Raw genomic sequence first — 20,892 nt, 5'->3', positions numbered from 1 at the left:
AATGTTTATATAAAAACACTTGTTGGATGGGGTGCCTGGGTGGCTCAGTAGGTTAAGCGTCTGACTTTGGCTCAGGTCATGATCTCACTGTTTGTGAGTTCGAGCCCCGCGTCGGGCTCTGGGCTGACAGCTCGGAGCCTGGAGCCTGCTTCGGATTGTGTGTCTCCTTCTCTCTCTGCCCCTTCCCCACTTGTGCTCTGCCTCTCTCTATCAAAAATAAATAAATGCAAAAAAAAAAATTTTTTTTTAATTTAAAAAAATAAAAAAATAAAAACACTTGTTGGTTAAATTACTACTTCCTCTCCCTTTCCTCCATCTAGAAAAGGATTAATAGGTATACTGATTCAACAAATATTTATTGAGCAAACATGCAGAGAATCATCCAGACAAGAGTCTCAAGAAATTCATATGTAGTAAGTGCAAGCAGGACAGACAAGCAGCACAGGCTGGTAAGTCACACTTTTAAGAAAAACCAAACATGGACTGCTGAGAAATCACTATGGCAAGAGTAGCTGGACAAAAAAGAGTATTCAACAATGAGATCGTTCCCTTTGATCTATAGAGGCAAAGGTATAGATTAAATTTTGTTAAACATAAGGCATGGCCACCATCAACTGCCACATATGTGGAAGTGTACCTCTATGGCAAATGCCATCAGTAATTTCAGTACAGAACAGAGCAAGAACCGTGGATACCTGAGCTAAAGTTCAAGACTCAAAACCACGTTCCTAAATCCTAGGCTACTCTCACCAAAATACTTGAACCAATCGATTCTAATCTAACACAAATTGAAACATGCACATTTATTCTCATCCTTTTTAAAAAATGCGTAAACAAGACAGCTTAACATAAAGATGTTCAATGTGCTGGAGGTTGGGGGTTCTTTCTCATTTGGTTGTTAACACTGAAATCAGCGTTATGCTCGTCAAATACAGTTACTCGGAAGAAGGAATATTGCCCGACTGGGCAGGATTTAAACAGTGAAAACACATTATTATTTTCTGGAAAATATATACAATCAAAATTCCATAATAATTAGTACCATATAACATCTTACATACCTTAATAGGACTATTTTAGTGAACACAACTCCTAGTTTAAAGAATCAGGAGCTAAAACAGTACTAAAGTAGGAAGTAAAATATTATTTCCTTCCAGAAGGAAAAGGAATACACCACCTACATTCATTTTCCCCCTTCCCTTTCATTACTAGGTTTTTTGTTTTTGTTTTTGTTTTTCTATTGAGAGCATAGATGGTTGGGATTTGGAAATATGGAAGAATAGAAAAGGAAGCTGTTAAATGAGGGCAAGAGTAAGAATTTCTGTAATAGCAAGATCTTGGGGAAATAATCTTGACTATTATTAGTCAAGTGTTTTAGTTTCAATTTGCCTAAAGATGGACTCTAACCTCAGAAATGTCACACATTCCCCCAGCTTCATTGTCCTCATCTATGAAGTCACATTCCTCCAGCTTCATCTTCCTCATCTATGAAGTAAGGAAGCCAACTGAAGCATATAAAAGTAGATTCGGGGGTATCTGGGTGGCTCAGCCACTTGGGTGACGGACTTTGGCTCAGGTCATGATCTCACGGTTCGTGGGTTTGGGCCCTGCATCGGGCTCTGTGATGACAGCTTGGAGCCTGCTTCCGATTCTCTGTCTCTCTCTCTCCCTTTCCCCCGCTCCCACTCTTTCTCTCTCTCAAAAATAAATAAAACACTAAAAAAATTTTTTTAAATAATAAATAAAAAATATAAATAAAAGTAGATTCAATGATTCTGACATAACCTGTTTCTGTGCCTTTCTCACTTACAACGCCACCACTACATAATTAATTTCCTTATATAGAAAGACTCTTCTTATAGGAACATGGGGGAGAGAAATGTCATAGACAAAATGCTAAGGGATTTAGCTGTGGAGAATTTAAGGCTTTAGAACACTGTTGATACAAGCCAATCTTGAGGAAATGCACATACTTTTTTACGTAGACTCCTTCCTTGGATTTGTGGTAAAGGAATTTTGCCTAACTAACATCTCATTTATGAGGTGCTTTGCAAAAGGAACCAGAAAATATATTTCTTTATGTGGCATTCCCTTCTTTACACTTTACTTCTAAATAAAATCAAATGAGACCTTGAAAGACAAAGGCTTGATTTAAATGTGAAGACTGTAAGCATTTTTTTCATTAAAGTCTTTTAAAAATGGCTTTTTAACTCTACAAACCTCAACCTTGATGCTTTTTTCATCTTTGTCCGCTTGTTGGAGATCTTCAATTTTCTTATGACAGTCTCTGAGCTCAGTTTGTAACTGAGACACCAGATGACGCTTCACTGAGTTGCTCCCCAGCAAACGCTGCACTTGTCCTTTCAGCTTCAGGATGACCTCGTCTCTGGGAAGCTCTTCATTTGGGTCTTCTTGCTGTACAATGCTAAAGGAGAAATCATCATGTCGAATACGAAATCGAGTAACAAATCAAGCATGGTTATTTCTTGAAAGTGATTGCAGTTGTGAAGATGTTTTGTGACTTATACAACTATATATTGGTGTTTCAAAAACAGTTTTAAGCTTTGTCATATACAAGCTTTGTCACCTTTGCTATGTCCCCATATATAGAAGTGAGTTTATTCATAAGAAGGCCATTATTATGCTTAGACCATCTGCCTCACTGAAAGGACTTAAACCAGGTGAACTTCAATATGGCATGCTTTTTTGGTTTTTGGTAAGTTGTGTGCTGTATACATATGCCCTTTATGACTCTAAGAGAAACAACATGAAAATAAAGGAGGAAGTGAAAAGTAAAATACTAGTCATCCTAACTAACAATTTCTGTATCTCTTTTACTAAAACACCAGTCTGAGTGGACATCTGAGCAATTAGGGGGGAAAATAAAAAAAAATAAAAGCCATGCTAATTTAATCCCAACTTTAGTTTCAATAAATTTCAAAACTGGAGAATTTCTGCTCCTTGCCGTAATGGATTAAAAATGCCAGATTTATCTTCCTGCCGTAAAAAAACTGGAAAACCAAATAAAATATGTTAAGGGATGGCTTTCAATCACTAGACAGCAGGCAGCACACCATAATGATCCCTGAAAAAAGAAAAACAAACAAGGTGAGCCCTATGATTGCTGCTGCTATCTCCCTGGGAAGTTTCCAGCCTGCGGCACGGGGAGAGAAAGGCCAAAGACAGCTTAGCAATCTCACCAAGTTGCAGAGTTCAGTTTGGGAAGGTCAAAATGGCTAGAATTTAAGGAGGGAAATACTATGGGAAAGGAAGCTACACAGAAAGAGAGCACTGGAGATCTGTGTATACACGTGAGAAAATTACTGCAAGTCCAGGGAAAGAACTGCAGGAAAAGAATAAGTTTGGAAATACTGTGGGTTCCAAGGAACCATAGTGAAAAGATCTCCTAATTCACAGAATATCAAATATTGCCTCAGTAATGGGGCCAGATGAACCTATGGGAAAATGGGGAGAAAAAGAAAAGAGAGGGAAACAAACCACAAGAGACTCTTAACGACAGAGAACAAACAGGGTTGATGGAGGGAGGTGGGTGGGAGATGAGCTAGATGGGTGATGGGTATTAAGGAGGGCACTTGTGATGAGCACTGGGTGTTGTATGTAAGTGATGAATCCCTGAATTCTACTCCTGAAACCAAACCAATATTGTACTATATGTTAACTAACTGAAAATTTAAATTAGAAAAAAAAGAAATATTTTCCTAAGACCACCCAGTAAATAAATAAATAAATAAATAAATAAATAAATAAATAACCTTGGAAGAATCCCAGGAAGCTTAAGTGTGTCACAAAAAAGAGCAATATATTTTAAAAATACAACAAAATCTAACATCTAAAATATAAAATTCAAAATGTCCAGCATCTAATCAAAACTTACCAGGCCTGCAAATAAGCAAAGAAAATATAAAAGGGAAGAAAGTGGGGTGCCTGGGTGGCTCAGTTGGTTAAGCGGCTGACTTTGGCTCAGGTCATGATCTCGCGGTCCGTGAGTTCAAACCCTGCGTCGGGCTCTGTGCTGACAGCTCAGAGCCTGGAGCCTATTTCAGATTCTGTGTCTCCCTCTCTCTGACCACCCCCCGTTCATGCTCTGTCTCTGTCTCAAAAATAAATAAACATTAAAAAAAAAAATTAAAAAAAAAATAAAATAAAAGGGAAGTATCAACTACAACCAGGAAAAAAAAAAATCAATCAATAGAAACTGACCCAGCAATGGTGCCAGTGGTAAAATTAATTAAATATATTGTGCATGTCCAAGAAGGTAAGAGAAAACACATGAATACAATGAGAGAAACAAAAGATACAAAAACGACCTAAACTGAACTTTAGACCAAAAACTACATCTGAAATGAAAAATATACTGCATGAGATTAACAGCTTAGTTAATACTGCAGAAAAGATCAGCGGACATAAACACAGCAATAAAACTCTACAAAACCAAATAGAGAGAAAGAAGACTAAAACAGAAATATACTGAGCACGTTAAGTTGTATCTAACCCAACTATATCTGAAGTCCCAGAAAAGGAGAGAGGAAGGGGGCATAATAAAAAAATTTTTTTAATGACCAAAATTTTCCTATTCAATGAAAACTAAAACCCCATTAAAACCTACAAGCTCAATGAATCTCAAACAGAAAAATGAAGAAAAACCATAAGTTGTATTAACATCAAATTGCTGAAAACCAATGATAAAGAGAGAGAGCAGGAAGACTCCGAGAGAGAAGAAAACCAGAAAAAGGAGTCATGAATTCTGTGCATAAACGTATGCAAACCTCAGTCTAGGCCCTGAACTGTGCACGCACAGAACAAACCCACAAACCAGCAGGTCAAATATTTAGAGAATTTAACTGAAATATGAACCATACACACATATCTCACAGTGACTAACTCTTGAGGTATACATACAAGAATGGATTCAAACCAACGTAGCAAAGGCTTGAACCAATAAATTGAGATCTGAAACACCCATACAAGTTTCCACACAATGTAAAAATCATAATGTCTACTACAGGCATACCATAGAGATATCACAGATTTCATTGCAGACCACTACAGTAAAGCAAATATTTCAATAAAGCTACTCAGATGAAGAGTCAATTAAGTGAGCAATAGCATTATGTCTAAAAAATATATAAATTTTAATTAAAAAATAATTTATTGCTAAAACATGCTGACCAACATCTGAGCTTTTAACGATTTCTAATCATAGATCACAGGTCACCATAATGAATATAATAAAGTTTGAAATACAGTGAGAATTACCAAAATGTGACACAGAGACATGAAATCAGCAAATATTGTTGGCAAAATTGCACCGAGAGGGTTGCCAATTCATAAACAAAACTCAGTATCTGCAAAGTGGGTCTGTATATAATCTAAAATTACTCGACCCACAACTAACCAAGAAAATGGACTAACTTGCAAGAAAAAAAAAATCTATAGATGTTAATGCTGGAGCTATCACAAAGAGTTTTCAAAGTTTAAAGCAACTATTATGTCTGTGTCCAATGAAGTAAAAGGAAACATATTTAAAGTGAATGAAAAACTAGGAATTCTTAACACAGAAGTAAAAACTATAAAGGAACCAAATAGAAATTTTATCACTGAAAAACACAGTATCTGAAAGTTAAAAAAAAATGAAATAAAAAGCCTTCCCTATACAGGCTTCATAAAACAGAGATGACAGTAGAATGAGTGAACTTGAAAATAGCTCAACAGAAATTATCCAATCTGAAAACAGAAAAAAAGATGGAAAAAAGTTAAGTGTGAGGAACTATGAGAAGATAAAAAAAAATTAAGTTGTGTAATTGTAGACCTATAAGGAGAGAAGAAAGAGACATGAGCAGAAAAGGTATTTAAAGTAATAATGGTCAACATTTCACAAATTTACTAAAGGCATAATAACTTTACATTTTCAACAGGCTCAGTGAACCCCAAATGAAATAAACTAAAAAACAAAAAAAAAAAAAAACAAAAAAACACTTAGGCACATCATAAAGTGCTGAAATGTAAAGGGGAAAAATATCTTGAAAACAACAAAAGAAAAACTACACCATTACACACAAGAATAAGGATTTAAATAATAATAGATATCTCTTCAGAAATCACCAAGGCCAGAAACAGGGGAAGAACATATATTTAAAGTGCTGAAATAAAAGAAGAGTTGATCCAGAATTCTATAATCAGCCAAAAAAAGGACATTTTCATATAAGAAAACTAAGAATTTGTTGCCAACAGACATACTCTAGAAGAAATGCTAAAGGAAATTAGGGAATTCAATCTAACTTCAATTCTAAATTCAATCTAAAGTCAATCTAAAGGGAAATGTTATCTACCAAAGAGAAATCTCTGTATAAAAACTACAAAATATTACTGAGAGAAACTGAAGAATACAGAGAGGTATAACATGCATGTTCTGAAACTGGGAGACAATTTTTTTTCCTTCAGCTTTATTTAGCTATAATTGACAAATAGTAATTTCTTAAGATGTCAATTCTCCCAAAATTGATCTATAGATGTGACACAATCCCAATCAAAACTCCATCCGACTTTATTGTGGAAACTGACAAACCAGTCATTAAATTTATTTTGAAATGCAAAGAACTTAGAATAGCCAAAACAATTTTGAAAATAAACAAAGCTGAAGGACTTGTCCAACACATTTCAAGACTTATTGTAAAGCTACAGTATCAAGAATGTGAACAGCAAAAAAGAGCAGGGGAACAGAATGGAGAGTACAGAAATGGGCCACAAATGACCAATTGATTATCAACAAAGATATCAAGGCAACTCAATGAAAAGTTTTTTGACAAATGGTATTATATCAATTGGATATTGGTATGAATAAAATGGACATCATACTAACAAACTAATCCATAATGATTTATTTATACCATAGATATAAATGTAAGAGGTAAAACTATCAAACTTTTAAAATCCTAAAAGAAAATCTGTGTGACAGATTAGGATCCAAAACCATGAACTATAAAAGAGATCATTGATAAATCTAAATTCATAAAAATTTAAACTTTTGCTCCTCAAAAGATATCATTAAGGACATGATAATGTAAACGAGAGATTGGAAGAAAATGTTCACATCATACATATCAGACAAAGGGCTTATATCCTGAAATTTCTGAAGACCAAACAATATATACAAATGGCAATTAACCACATCAGGAAGAAAAGAGGAAGAAGAAAGAGAAAGAAGAACACAGCAAAAGATGCTTAGATCACTGGTTAATAGGTAAATAAAAATTAAACCCACAGTAAGGTATCACTACACACACTAGAAATATTCAAATTAAAAAAGATTAACAACACCGAGTTTTAACAACAATGTAGAACAACTGACACCTCAGATATTGCTTCTGGTGTTGCAAAATGGTACAGTCACATTGAAAACGGCATTTAAACTATCAACATCTAAATAAGATAGAGGAACTCTAATGTAACCAGAAAGAGAAAGCAATTTGGAGCATAAGTGGAAAAAAATGAGGTACAATTATCTCCATTAACAGATGATATAATTATATCTCGGAAAGCCTAAAATATAATGGAAAAACCACTACAAACAGAGAGTTAGAAAACAGGTTATAACACAAAATGTAGAAGTCATATATACAAAACAGTGCTCAAGAATAATGGAAAAAGAATACCTTATTTACTATTGCAAAAATAAAATACCTAAGCATCAATTTTACAAGAATTGTGCAAAAACCTAAAGATAAAAAAAAAAACAACAACAACAAGCTAGTCTCAAACCAATCTTGAGAGACTAAAATAGATTTAAGGAAATGAAAAGACATGCTATATTCTTGGATAAAAGAATTCAGCATCATAAAAATATCAACTCTCCCTAGGCTTATGTATATGTTCAACGTGATCCTAATAAAAATATTGTCAGGATTTTTTTTTCTGGAATAAAACAAGCTTAATTATAAAATTCATTTGAAGGTGTAAACAAGAAAGAGTAAGCAGAAAAACCCTAACAAGACAGCAATTCCAGAGAGATGGTTAAAGTATAAGACAAAGCATTAAAGCTTTTAGAAGGCAGCATAGGATAACAGGGAAGGTTTCTTAAAGAGAGCATAAAAAGCACTAACCACAAAGATTGATAAATTTGACTAAAGTTAAAAAACTTCCATTCATTAAAAGACAAATTTAGAGGTTAAAAGTGAGACGAGGGGTGCCTGGGTGGCTCAGTGGGTTCAGTGCCTGATTTCGGCTCAGGTCATGATCTCACGGCTCGTGAGTTCGAGCCCCACATCGGGCTCTATGCTGACAGCTCAGAGCCTGGAGTCAGCTTCAGATTCTGTGTCCTTGTCTCACTCTGCCTGCCCCTCGCTCATGCTCTCTCTCTCTCTAAGAATAAATAAAACATTAAAAAAAAATTTTTTTAACTGATTTTAAAAAAAAAGTGAGACGATAAGTACAATACACATAACCATCAAAGAATTTATATACAAAAAGATATTTAAAAAAGGAAAAAATCCAACACATCAACAGAACACATGCACACACACAGTCATTTAAAAACTAAGGAGGGACATCAGCAAGTCCTACACATAGACACACACACAGGCACATGCACACACACACACACACACACACACACACACCAATAAACACAATAGAGATAGGTTTTTCAATGGAGCTCAATCTCAATAATAATCTAGGATAATGTAAATTAAAATCACAATAAACTATCATTACACATTAAATGGTTAAAAGCAAAAACCTGAAAATATCAAGTGTTAGCAAAGAGACAGAGCAATTAAGACTTTCATATACTTCTGGTGGGGATGTAAATTGGCACAATTCCTTTGGAAAAGTTTGGTATTACCTATTAAGGTTGAAACACATATACTACAAACAATTTCACTTCTAAGTATATATATCCAACAAAAATGTATGTACATTGTACTAGGAAGTAACATTAAAAATCTATGGTCAGTAGATTGAAAAATAAACTGGAATATTCATACAAATCAAAGATACACACACACATACACACACACACACATATATATACATATATATGTATATGTATATATATGAATGAGATACAGCTACATGCTACACCTTGAGTCTCAACAAAATGTTAAGTGAATAAAAGTCTAAAGAACACCTTTATCTTTAAAAAACACACAGCTAGCATTTATGCTAAATGGAGAATGACTGAATGCTTCCCCATAAGATGAGGAGCAAAACAAGAATATCTGCTCTTACCATTTCTATTCAACATTGTACTAGAGATTCTAGCTGGAGCAATTAGTCAAGAAAAAAATAAAAGGCATTCAGATTGGAAAGAAAGACGTACGATGATCTCCATTTTCAGGTGACATGACCCTATATACAAAAAATCCTAAGGAACCCACTAAAAAACTAGTTGAACTAAATTAACAAGTTCAGCTATGGGTCAGGATACAAGATCAATATATAAAATCAACTGTACCTCTGTACACTAGTAATTAACCACCTGAAAATAAAATTAAGAAAATAATCCAACAAAAGTATAGCCAAAAGAATAAAACACCTAGGAGTAAATTTAACAGAAGTACTATATGACTAGTACACTGAAAACCACAAAAATACAAAACACGAGTAGTACACTGAAAGAAATTAAAGAAGACCTAAAAAAAAAAGGGGGGGGGGGGGAAGACATCCTATGTTCAGGAATCAGAACCCAACATGGATTAAGATTGCAATATTCCCCTAAATTGATCTACAGACTGCATGCAACCCCAATCAAAATCCCACCTGGTTTCTTTGTAGAAAATGACAAACTGATCCTAAAATTTCTGTGGAAATGCAAGAGACCCAGAATAGCCCAACCAATCTTTAAAAAGACAAAGCTGAAAGACTCATACTTCCCAATTTCAAAACTTACTACAAAGCTACATCAAGACGGTATGGCACTGGCATAAGGACAGACATACAGATCAGTAGAACAGAATTGAAAGTGCAGAAATAAATCCTCACATTTAGAGTCAACTGATTTTTGACAAGGATGTCAAAACAATTTTGGTACTGGGACAAATGGATACCCAGATGCAAATGAATGAAGTTCTACATATCATACAGCAAAAATTAATTCAAAATGAACCTAAGACCTAATGTAAGAGATAAAGCTCTTAGAAGAAAACATAGGTATAAATCTTGAGGACCTTGGATTAGAGAATAGCTTCTTAAATAATCAAAAGCACAAGCAACCAAAGAAAAAATAGGTAACTTGGACTTCATAAAATTAAAGACTTTTTTTGCTTCAAAGGATGTTATCAAGAAAGTGAAAAGACAACCCACAGGAGAAAATACTTGCAAATAATATATCTGACAAGAGACTTGTATTTAGAATATATAAAGAACTCTCAAAAGCAATAAAAGGAAACCCAATTTTAAAATGGGCAAAAGATGTGAAGAGATCTTCCCAAAGAAGATATACAAATGGCCAATAAACATAGTAAAAGACATTCAACATAGTTAGCCATCAAATAAAAACTACATCATTCACAAATCCAAGCCAAACAGCAAGTGTGGGCAGGGATATAAAGAAATTAGAACCCTCATACATTGCTAGAGGGAATGCAAAATGGTGCAGCCACTTTGGAAAACAGTATGACCATTTTTTGAAATGTTAACCGTAGATTTATCACATCACTCAGCAATTCCACTCCCAGATATACAGTTGACCCTTGAATAATATAGGTTTGAAAGCACGGGACCACTCACATGTGGATTTTTTTTTGATACAGTACAAAACTGTAAATGTATTTCCTCTTCCTTATGATTATCTTAGCATTTTCTTTTCTATAGCTTACTTTAATGTAAGAATACAGTATATAATACACATAACGTACAAAATATGAGTTAACCAATGGTTTATGTTACTGCTAGGGTTTCCAGTCAACAATAGGGTATTAGCTGTTAAGTTTTTGGAAAGTCAAAAGTCATATGCAGATTCTCAACTGCACAGCAGGTCAGAGCCCTGAAGTCCTGCATTGATCAAGGGTCAACTGTACCTCTAAGAGAAATGAAAACCTATACCCACACAAATTTGTCCACAAATGTTCCTAGCAGAATTATTCATAATAGCTAAAAAGTAGAAACAACTCAAATAAATGTCCATTAGCTGATGAATGAATGAGTAAAATATGATATATATTCACACAATGGAATATTTTTTGGCTACAAAATGGAATGAAGTATTGATAGATGCTGCAATGTGGATGAACCGTGAAAGCATCTGCTAAGTAAAAGAAGCCAGTTACAAAATACCACATACTACATGACTCCATTATACATTCACATACTACATGATTCCATTTATGTGAAATGTACAGAATAGGCAAATCCATAAATAGAAAGTAGGTTAGTGATTGCCTGAGCAGTGAGGACAAGAAGGAGTAATGGGGAATGACTAATAATACCTACAGGGTTTCTTTTTGGGGATACTGAAATGTTCTAAATTAGGTTGTGGTAACAGTTGCACAACTCTGAATATATGAAACACCACTGAACTGCACACTTTAAATGGGTAAATTTTATGGTACTTTAAATATATCTTAATACAATTATAGAAGAAAAAAATAACATCTAATGTATGAGTTCCCTCTGTACAAAGGCAATTTGAATCTATAGTGTTTAGGTATGAATAATTAGGTCTTACAAGGTAACAATAAACCCAGAAAACAATTGCTCTAGCAGTTAAGAGAGTAGTTAACTTCAAGATTATGACTGGGAAGAGGCATATGAACAGTTGCTAACAATGTTTATTTCTGGGTAGTGGCTCCATGGGCATTCGCTTTAAAATCATTCGTTAAGCTATACACTTATGTTTCATGCACTTTCTCAACTTTAAAAGGTTTAAAAAGTAAAACAAAATTATAAAAATTACTAGAGAAATACCATCAAGAAATCAGACAGGTAGAGAGAATGATGGGTCTAACTACATAAAAATTTTAAACAGTAGAAGTGGTAACTCTCAGCACTAGCTAGGATGCTCAGAAATAGGCACTGCCACATGACATGGGTAATAAGCAAACTACAGACTGCTTGGCAATATGTATCAAAGACCTCAAATATGTGCACACCTCTTAGCAAGGATATACACCCAAATCTTAAGGAAGTAAAGATGTCAATAAAGACTTGACTACAAACAAGCTTGTGATAATAATAATATTGCATTACTTATAATGAAAAAATTAAAGTGTATTACTAAAACATAGTTCATTCATCCACATATCCATTAGTAAATATTTACATTACCATCTAAAGATTTCAGAATATGCTAAAATGATTTCAAAATATGCTAAATATGCTAAATTATAAAATACATTCAATATTATTTTATCTTTTAGAAATATACAACACAGATAATGTGGAAGTTATACACCAAAATGTCACAAGTTGTTTTCTTCATGGGAGGTGAAGTAAGATTGTGTTGCTTTTAATTTTCTTCTGTTTTCTTAATCTGTATTTTCCATTTTTTCAATAATAAAGGAGAAAGTTACTTTTTAAAAAAAAATAAGTAGTTGATAGTATGTGCCCTCAGTATGATATGATGAAAATGGAACCTCATCTCTGTGGTCTTCTTCCACAAAACCCCCGAGAAAACCAATCATAAAACAAACATCAAATTCCAAGAGGGGCTTCCTATAAAAGACCTGACCAGTATTTCTCAAAACTGTCAAGGTCATCAAAAACAAGGAAAGTTAAGAGGAACCTAAGGAAACATGACTCCTAACCTGGCATCCTGGATGCAGTCCTGGAACAGAAAAAGGACATGAGGTAAAAACTGAGGATCCAAATAAAGTATGGACATTAGTTTCTAATAATGTATCACTATTAGTTCATTAATTGTAACGAAGGTACCATGATGGTATAAGATGTTAACAGACGAAAATGAGTATGGAGTATAGAGAAAATCTGTACTAATTTTTCTGGTTCTCTAAAACTGTTCTAAAACACTAAAGGTAGTTCTAAAAAAAAATAAATAACAGTATCTGAGTTTAATTTTTTGCTGTTTTTCGGTTTCTGGTGATTCCAAACGAAAGGTTAGAATGCATATACACTGTATGTATACACACACACACACTTATACAGAGAGACGAAGAATGAACAAAATATTAGGCTTTTTTAGGCGTTATAAAAGGAGTTCCTTGCAATACACTACATATTTATCAATACACACAACTTTTGTATATGTTATATAATGTAAACATGTCTGTATAGATCTCATCTATTTAAACCACTCCTATGGAAAGAGATGTAAAATAAAATAGAAATATAATTACATAAGAAATATAAAATAAGTTACAATGAATTTTTCTAAGCTATGTAAGATGTGCACTTTTAGCAGAACGCTTATTTTGACTCAGTTAACAAATTACGCATCCCTAATTTCTTTTCTTACTGAATGCTGACCACTGAAATAGCACATCATGTACTCCTAGAGAGCCAAGTCAGAGAGCAGAGAAAAGCGCTTGCTAAAATAATTTTCTCTTCTTTCCCAAAAGGGAAAAAAATCAGCAGTGGTGACCAGTCCTGCTGAGTTCTGTGGAAGTTGGTTCCCCTAAGTCCAAATAAACTGTAGTCCCTTATGAAGCCTGCTGAGAAGACCAAAGGGAAAAGGCATTCCACTTGTTAAATGTTTATTATTTGAGCTTCGCAGCCAACTATAATAAGGGAGAGGGAAGCTGTCTGCAAGCTGCATGCAGATTTAGCTACTCAAGTTCCATGAATGTGAAATAGAACACTGAGGCTAAACCCTTAAAATTTACTAGGCAGTAGCTTGAGGGAGGTGGTAGCTGAGAATAAAAGCTTGGAGCCGCTAATATTTGGGTCAGTGATTTGAAAGCAGCTCAAGTCAACACAGGACTAAAATTCTCGACACTGGGAAAACTGTGGCTTCCTCTCGTTCTAAGAATCACAATACAGCAGAGAAAAAGTACAAATCTCTTCTCTCCTATACCTCCTCTCACTCTGACCTAAAAATAAATATTTTTACTTTTTGCTCAGATTCTTATCTATTAAACTGCTGGTGGGTGGGAGGGCTACAAGCTAAACCTCTTTCCGCATATCGTGCGCTTCACTGAACGTCTTCAGGCTGAATCTCAGTGACCACTCACTCTGTGCTTAGGAGTGGCAACCCTTTTACTGTGACAGTGACATGACTATGATAGTGATGTGAGGTCTCAGGTTGGTTATCTATAGGCATGTGCTTTAAATTACTGTAGGGTTTTGGTTAGGAGTATGAATTAAATACAAAAGGCAGAAGCAGAACACATTAAACATCATGATGAATTAAGTCTACCTGAAAAAGTATACATTATTTTTATATAACATATATATGTATTATTTTCCAAATTCCCAGGCTATTTATTGCACCAATTACAACCGGAGAAAAATCTTTTTTGACATGAACTAAATCATTAATCCTCTAAAATGCAAGACAGAAAGAAGGAAGTCAAAAGCAAAAAGGTTTGTCATGTAAATAGGACAGATTTACAGGACTGTATGGTTTGGGGCTCAAGTATGGTTCTGCTGCTAATATAGCGTGTCCTCTTGGGCAAAAGAGTTCGGCTTTGGTTGGTTTTCCCAACCCTGAAATGAAAATACAGATCTGATGTTTCCCCAAGGCTGAGATGAGAATCAAAACTTTTTACAAGATATATGTTGAGTTAAAAGAGAATTAATATGAAAACTGGATCAGTGGTATATTTTAACCAATCATCTATTAAATAATAATAGCAATAGTTATCAATGACTAAATGCCTACTAAGTGCAAGAACATTTTATATGAGGTCCTTTATATTCATTATTTATCTTAATCCTCACTTTAACCCCCAAGAGATATCTATAATCTACTTAAGAGAAAAAACCTGATAAGAAAACAGGCTCAGAAAAGCCAAGGAACCTGCCCAAGATCACAAAGCTAGTGCTGAATGGCAAAACTACAAATCAGAACAAAATCTGCATCTCAAGACCATGCCCTTTCCACTAGCCATTCAGAATTAATCTGGCATTAACAGGAAATGAGGCATTCACAGCAGTAAATTTCCAGATGACCACATTTTAACTTCAAAATTGTATGTAAATCTGTCCAAAAAATATAACACACACATCCTTTTTCTTCAATAACTCAAGATCGTGATTGCAGACATTTTGAGGCAGATCGCAGCTATAGTTGCTGTCGTCCTCTCCTTGCTGAGGTTGAGCTATCTGAATGAAACACTGGTAGTACCTCTCCCAATCCCCTTCCCCAGCTACTCGGCAGCCAGGAACTCAGATAACTCCTGGGATCCAAACAACTCTAAGTCAGTAAGGCCCTGTGATGAGAGCCTGAAGGTGGTTCCTGCTAAACACACCACATATTCTAGTTGTGTTCTTTGCTTCTTAGCTTCCTTCTGGATCGTAGCTGTAACCTGTCAAGGTGAGAGTCCCTAAAGACTGACCGCCAAACAAATGAAGCCTTATTAAACTAAACCAACATCTTGTTTCACCTTACTTCCTGATCACTTTAGATTTCAATTTTCTAAATGTCATCTTGTTTCGAAAAGATCATACTATGAACATACTTAACTTCTAAAACCTATTGTAGAGCAAACCCTTCAGGGGATACGTACACCTGTATTTAGTTGCAGGATACCTGAAACACAACAGGTAGTAAACACTCTCACGAAACTTAGTCTGAAATTATAAACTGGACAGTGATGGTGCGGCATCTGGATGCATTTGAGGAAGGCTTTCCTTAGCCTAAATACAATCTCTTCCAAATACCCACGTTTCATCTGTTTCCCACACCCAGGAGAAGGAGTGACTGGATAAATGCCTCTCTGTACATCAAGGATAACATTTAGCACACAGCACGTAGTGGCCCACAAGTATGTCTCCCTCTCCTCATCCAGGCAAAACGTAAACTCCCTGGAGTCAGGGAGGGTTTCATCCTCATCTTTTATGCTCTACTCCCAGAGCCTTGCATAGCGCTTCCCAAACCGCAAGCGCCTCCAGAAAGTACATCCTGTCCTCCACTCATTTGTGAAGCGTTTAAAGGTACCAAAACGTGTTCCTCTTTTACCACCCACTCCCTCCCCACGTGGGTTCCTGGAAGGGATGATAAGACACTCCTTGCCAAGTATTAAAGTATTATACCTCTGTGTTAAGCGGAAGTATAAAAGACAGCATCCCTATTTTAAGATTAAGGTCTCAGTAACGTTCCTAGGGAAAATTAATGCTTAATTTTCTCATATGCCATTGATAAATGCCACGTACCCGCCTTCAACACACGGTACGAATAAAAATAATATGTCCTTGCCTTAATAACAGAGCAGATACATAACCTCAGTTGTAGAATTTACTCTGTGTGTTTTAACTTTAATCATTTCCACCTTATTGAAACTGATGTGCCTATTGGTATTGAAGACAGTACAAGATCAATAGTTGAAGTTTCTGTTCATTTTGACTTCAGACATTTACACTTCATTAGAAACGACTGAAGCATACTGTCCCACATTCAAGAACCCCTAGTTAGCTCACCATTTCATGCCTCGTGCCACTTATTTACTCGTATCATCAGTATTATTAACGCAGGTTCTTCTATGTAAACTGTTTTTTTAATGTTTATTTATTTATTTTGAGAGAGAGAGAGAGAGAGAGAGAGAGAGAGGCAAAGAGAGAGGGAGAGAGAGCATCCCAAGCAGGCCCCACTCTGTCAGCACAAAGCCAGCCATGGGGCTCGATCCTACCAACCATGACATCATGACCTGAGCCAAAATCAAGAGCTGGACGCTTAACCAACTCAGCCAGCCAGGCGCCTCATACGGTAAACTATTTTCTTAATACCTCTTCACTTTGGATTTTTTCCAGTTGACTTTTTTAATACCCAAATCCACATATGATTCAGTGAGTTCTATATTTAATTCTCCTTCTGAGTCACTTGGAAGTATTCCTAATTTTGCAGCAGATTCGTAGAGTGAAATTTCATCTTTTAGTTCTGTTAATTCTTCCTAAAACACAAAATTATTGAAAATTATTTTCCAATATGAAGGAATCAGTCATCCCTCTGTGCTTCAAAATTCATCTTAACGATCAACAGAAACCAGAAATACTTCTTCACATACCTTATTTACATTACAAATAACTTTAAAATAAATGCTGCTAAGAACACAGGTGTACAATGAAAACATAGATGTCTGCAACTTTAGAAAGGCCAGCACATTATCAGGTTCTCAAGCACACGGACAGAACAGATGTGTAAATGAATGAGAGAGCAAATCTAAGTGGTTTCTCTCACGCCTCCTGTGCTTACATTAGGTCCTCCACAAAAAGTGTCTGTCCCTTGAGCTGAGAAACTGACGGCAGCACTTTTTGGCTTTCTAGAGCTCAGAGCAGCCTGGTCTGCCAAGAACGTGTTGTACTTGACTCTGCCGGTGGGAAAAGGCAAAATACGTCTTTCCAGCAGAGGTAATACTGGAACTCTTCCTCCAGTGGAAAATGTAAGTCGCGCTGGGGGAGGATGTGAGGGAACTGCAGCTACACTGCGGGTTTCCCACACCTGCGGATACACTTATCTCTGCGACCACCAGTAAGTGAAAGGACATGCGGTGTGAAGGAGGTGACAGGCAGACGGACAGGAGGGTGCCAGGCCCTGGCTCCGCAGTCAAGACAGACCTGGGCTCGACTACCTCACTGTGTGGGTGAGACCGTGAACAACTCTCATTGGCCTGGAGACGGTCCAACCAGCTCCAACCAGCTCCTTTAGAGAAATCCAAGGTCCAGAAAAGTGATGTAAGCACTGCCTGATTCAGTTACCCACAGAGTCTCTTCCAAGTGGCAACACTCACTTGCAAAGCCTTGTTCATGTTTTCACTCATAGCATGTGCTTTTTGTGCTTGCTGCAGCTGGAACCGTAGCTGAGCCACCTCCTGTACTGAGCCTGGGGGGGAAAATCAGAGAATGCACCAAAGGTAAAGGGATGAAGAACCTACGATGGACAGAAGAACTTGAATCCGCTGAGGCTACAGAAGGTGGAGTCCTGCTTTGTTACCTTGTTATTGCCTTTCTAGGAGGACAGAGGTATAGCCAGTGGGACCGAGAAGGCATAGGTCCAGACATCTCCGAGACATGTCCACACATTTAGTGTGGCTCCTCATATGTCCTTGGGAGGTTGAAGACCTGGACTACTGTGACCTTGCTATGAATCAAATCAGCCACGTCTACAGACCTTAACACTCCACAAGCCCTTTAATAGGAGCATAATGTTCCAACTCGCAGAAAGCCAAAACAAAAATTCTTTGGAACCCGTTGCTACCCTCTAATAAGAAAACTACATCTTGCTGCCTTTAGCTTCTTTCGAAATGCTTTTATTTCCACCACCCCCACCTCCACATGTGAAAAAAGCATCTTAGGGCTGTGTTTCAGAAACTTTGGTAACCTAATGTTTTAAATGTACTAGGGGAGGCTCCCATTTGAAAGGGACGTTACTGGGCTTCCTCAAAAGAAAATGAGCATCTGGGAAATGGTTAGGCAAAGTAATGATGGCATATTATGCAACTAAAGAAAATCATATTTCAAAGCCTTTAATGGCAAGGAAAAAGGCTCACTAAACAATGCCACGTGAAACAAAAACGATACAAAACTGAAGAGGGAGGAGGGACCCAGAGTACGAGCCAAATTTTGCCCCCACCAAAACATACCCACACACATATTTTAAGAGTCTTTGACTTTAGTACTTCCAACTTTTGAATAAGCTACTCTTATACACATTGTACTAACAGTCTGAATTGGCTTTGCGTGCCAAAGTGTGACTTTTGCATATCAGGTAATGAATAACCACTGAGCTATTTTCACAGTGGGAGCTACTCACCAGCAAACAGGGCAGTTTTGTCTGTATGGTAGTGTTTGCATAAACATGTGATTATTCTATTGCCTTTTACTCTAATATTCTACAAAAATTAATAAGAAAAAAAAACAAAAAAAAAAAACTACTGCTGAACCTAATGATAAGAAGCATGTCCCAAACTTAACACCATGAAAACCAAATGAGTAATTTGAAGCATGACAAGAATATAACTCACTAGCTTCAACTGGCCAGATAAATGAGAGAGGAAAAAAAAATCAATGGAGTTTTACAAAACGATAGAAATACATGCTCAGACTGAGCTTAAAAAGCAAAATATAATGGGACTTCATAGTCATTTTTACTTTTCATGGATAGAATCTACCTTCTAACATAGATCTCGTTCAATTTTTGCACATTCAGCTTTGGTATGTTTTCAAAAATGCGCTATGTGCAGAAGTAGGGAATTACCTATGTGTGTGAGCTCAATTTCACTTGAAGGAAATATATTCAAACATTAACAACAGTTATCTCTGTGTGGTAGGATTATTGGTTATTTTTATTTGTTACTTTGCACATTAAACACATATAATAGCAACACTTGAAAAATGGTCACTGGTGGTCTTTTCTGCCTTTCTCGAGTTTTAGAATTCATGGATCCTACTACATTCTCTTTGCATATTATGCTAGCCTACTGTGGAGACAAGAGCCCACCCCGGGCACCCACCTGAGTGCAAAAAGTTGGCACACTGCTTCTGACTCTCCTCTAGACTTCTTGTCAATCTGTTAATGATCTCAGTCTTTTCTAATTTGGTCGCTTCTTGATTCCTTTCCAATTGGTTCACTTGGTCTTTCAAATGACAACAAATATCTTCCTAAATAGAAAGTATTCAAGAAGTCATTTCATGATCAGTTGTTAAACATTAAACAAATATGATACACAATTGGATTTTAAGTCAAATATAAAATCACACAGCAGCATCACCTCTTTTACAAGGTTAAGTGCACAGGACTGGGAGGAAGTTAGAACAAACTTGTATGATCTTGGGTGAGTCATCAACTTCTCCATCTGTTTTTTTCTGTTGTAATTATGCTAATAAAGGCTAAATTCAATGATTTCTAAAGTCCCTTCTGTTCTATAATCACAAGACACTGATATTCTAAAATTAGATTTTATCCAAGCCAAAGAAAATATATTACACTTCTATCTGCATTTTACACTGTCAGTAGAAGTGTATGTATTCATATTTAGGCAGACCACTTTGAACCATGGACTCTGTATCCCAAGACAGGAAGGATACAGACACATAAATGGAAACTCACTCTATTCTGAACAGCCAAAAGCTCATTCTACTCTGAGTAGCCAAAAAAAAATCTCTCCCTCTTCTGAATTTCTTTTATACGGTTTCTCTTTTTCTTTCTACCTTTTACATGTCTTATTTCCTTCTTTTTCTTACTTCTACACGTACCTATGCAGTGCCTTGCACAAAGTGAGGTATAAAAACAAACAAATAAACAAAACAAAACAAAACCTTGAAAAACAAATGACAAAAAAAACAGATGGGACAAATGTGTGTGTGCGTGTATGTGGGTGCAGGCACACGCATGCACTCATGTGTGTAGCCGTATGGGGATATGTAGAAAATGCAGAGCACGTATATAATATACTCAAGTTTCTTCAAAAAGAAAAATGTGTTTGGGAGTAATAAGCCACAGGAGTCCCAAGCCTAGGTAGAAGAAAGCATCACTTCTCACTCAAAAAAGCCTATATAGGCTGAATTCCACACAAATAGCAGAACATGAGACAGCCAGGAGTATATTAAGGTAAATGGTTAAAGTCACCTGAAAAAGCCTGAAGAAAATAAGTTGTAATAAGGGCTTTGAAGCAGACAGAAGGCATTTAGGGCCTGATCCACAGGATAATGTAAAGCCCAATAATGCTTTCAGGATACTACCACAAGGGACACCTCATTAAGGATAGTGACAGTATCGTTAAGGAGAGGAAAGAGACTCTCAAGTCTCCTGTTTTACCTTAAAAA

General features: G+C 36.1%; 1 protein-coding gene across 10 annotated transcripts in view; it reads right to left on the bottom strand.

Moving 5' to 3' along the window:
* CEP152 (centrosomal protein 152) overlaps positions 1-20,892 on the bottom strand; it is a 91,630-nt gene that overhangs the window by 44,398 nt on the left and 26,340 nt on the right. For all 10 annotated transcript variants that reach the window (XM_042942106.1, XM_042942105.1, XM_042942104.1 and 7 more), the window contains 4 exons: positions 19,581-19,728; positions 17,859-17,950; positions 16,858-17,021; positions 2,221-2,425 (listed from right to left, as the gene is read on the bottom strand). In XM_042942106.1, the coding sequence (XP_042798040.1) occupies positions 2,221-2,425; positions 16,858-17,021; positions 17,859-17,950; positions 19,581-19,728 (609 nt within the window). The remainder of the gene's footprint in view (positions 1-2,220; positions 2,426-16,857; positions 17,022-17,858; positions 17,951-19,580; positions 19,729-20,892) is intronic.

The sequence above is a fragment of the Panthera leo genome, chromosome B3, assembly GCF_018350215.1.
Source record: "Panthera leo isolate Ple1 chromosome B3, P.leo_Ple1_pat1.1, whole genome shotgun sequence".
NCBI classification, from domain to species: Eukaryota; Metazoa; Chordata; class Mammalia; order Carnivora; family Felidae; genus Panthera; species Panthera leo.
The sequence above is the reverse complement of the archived record's forward strand: the minus strand, read 5'-3'. Positions and strand labels throughout refer to the sequence as shown.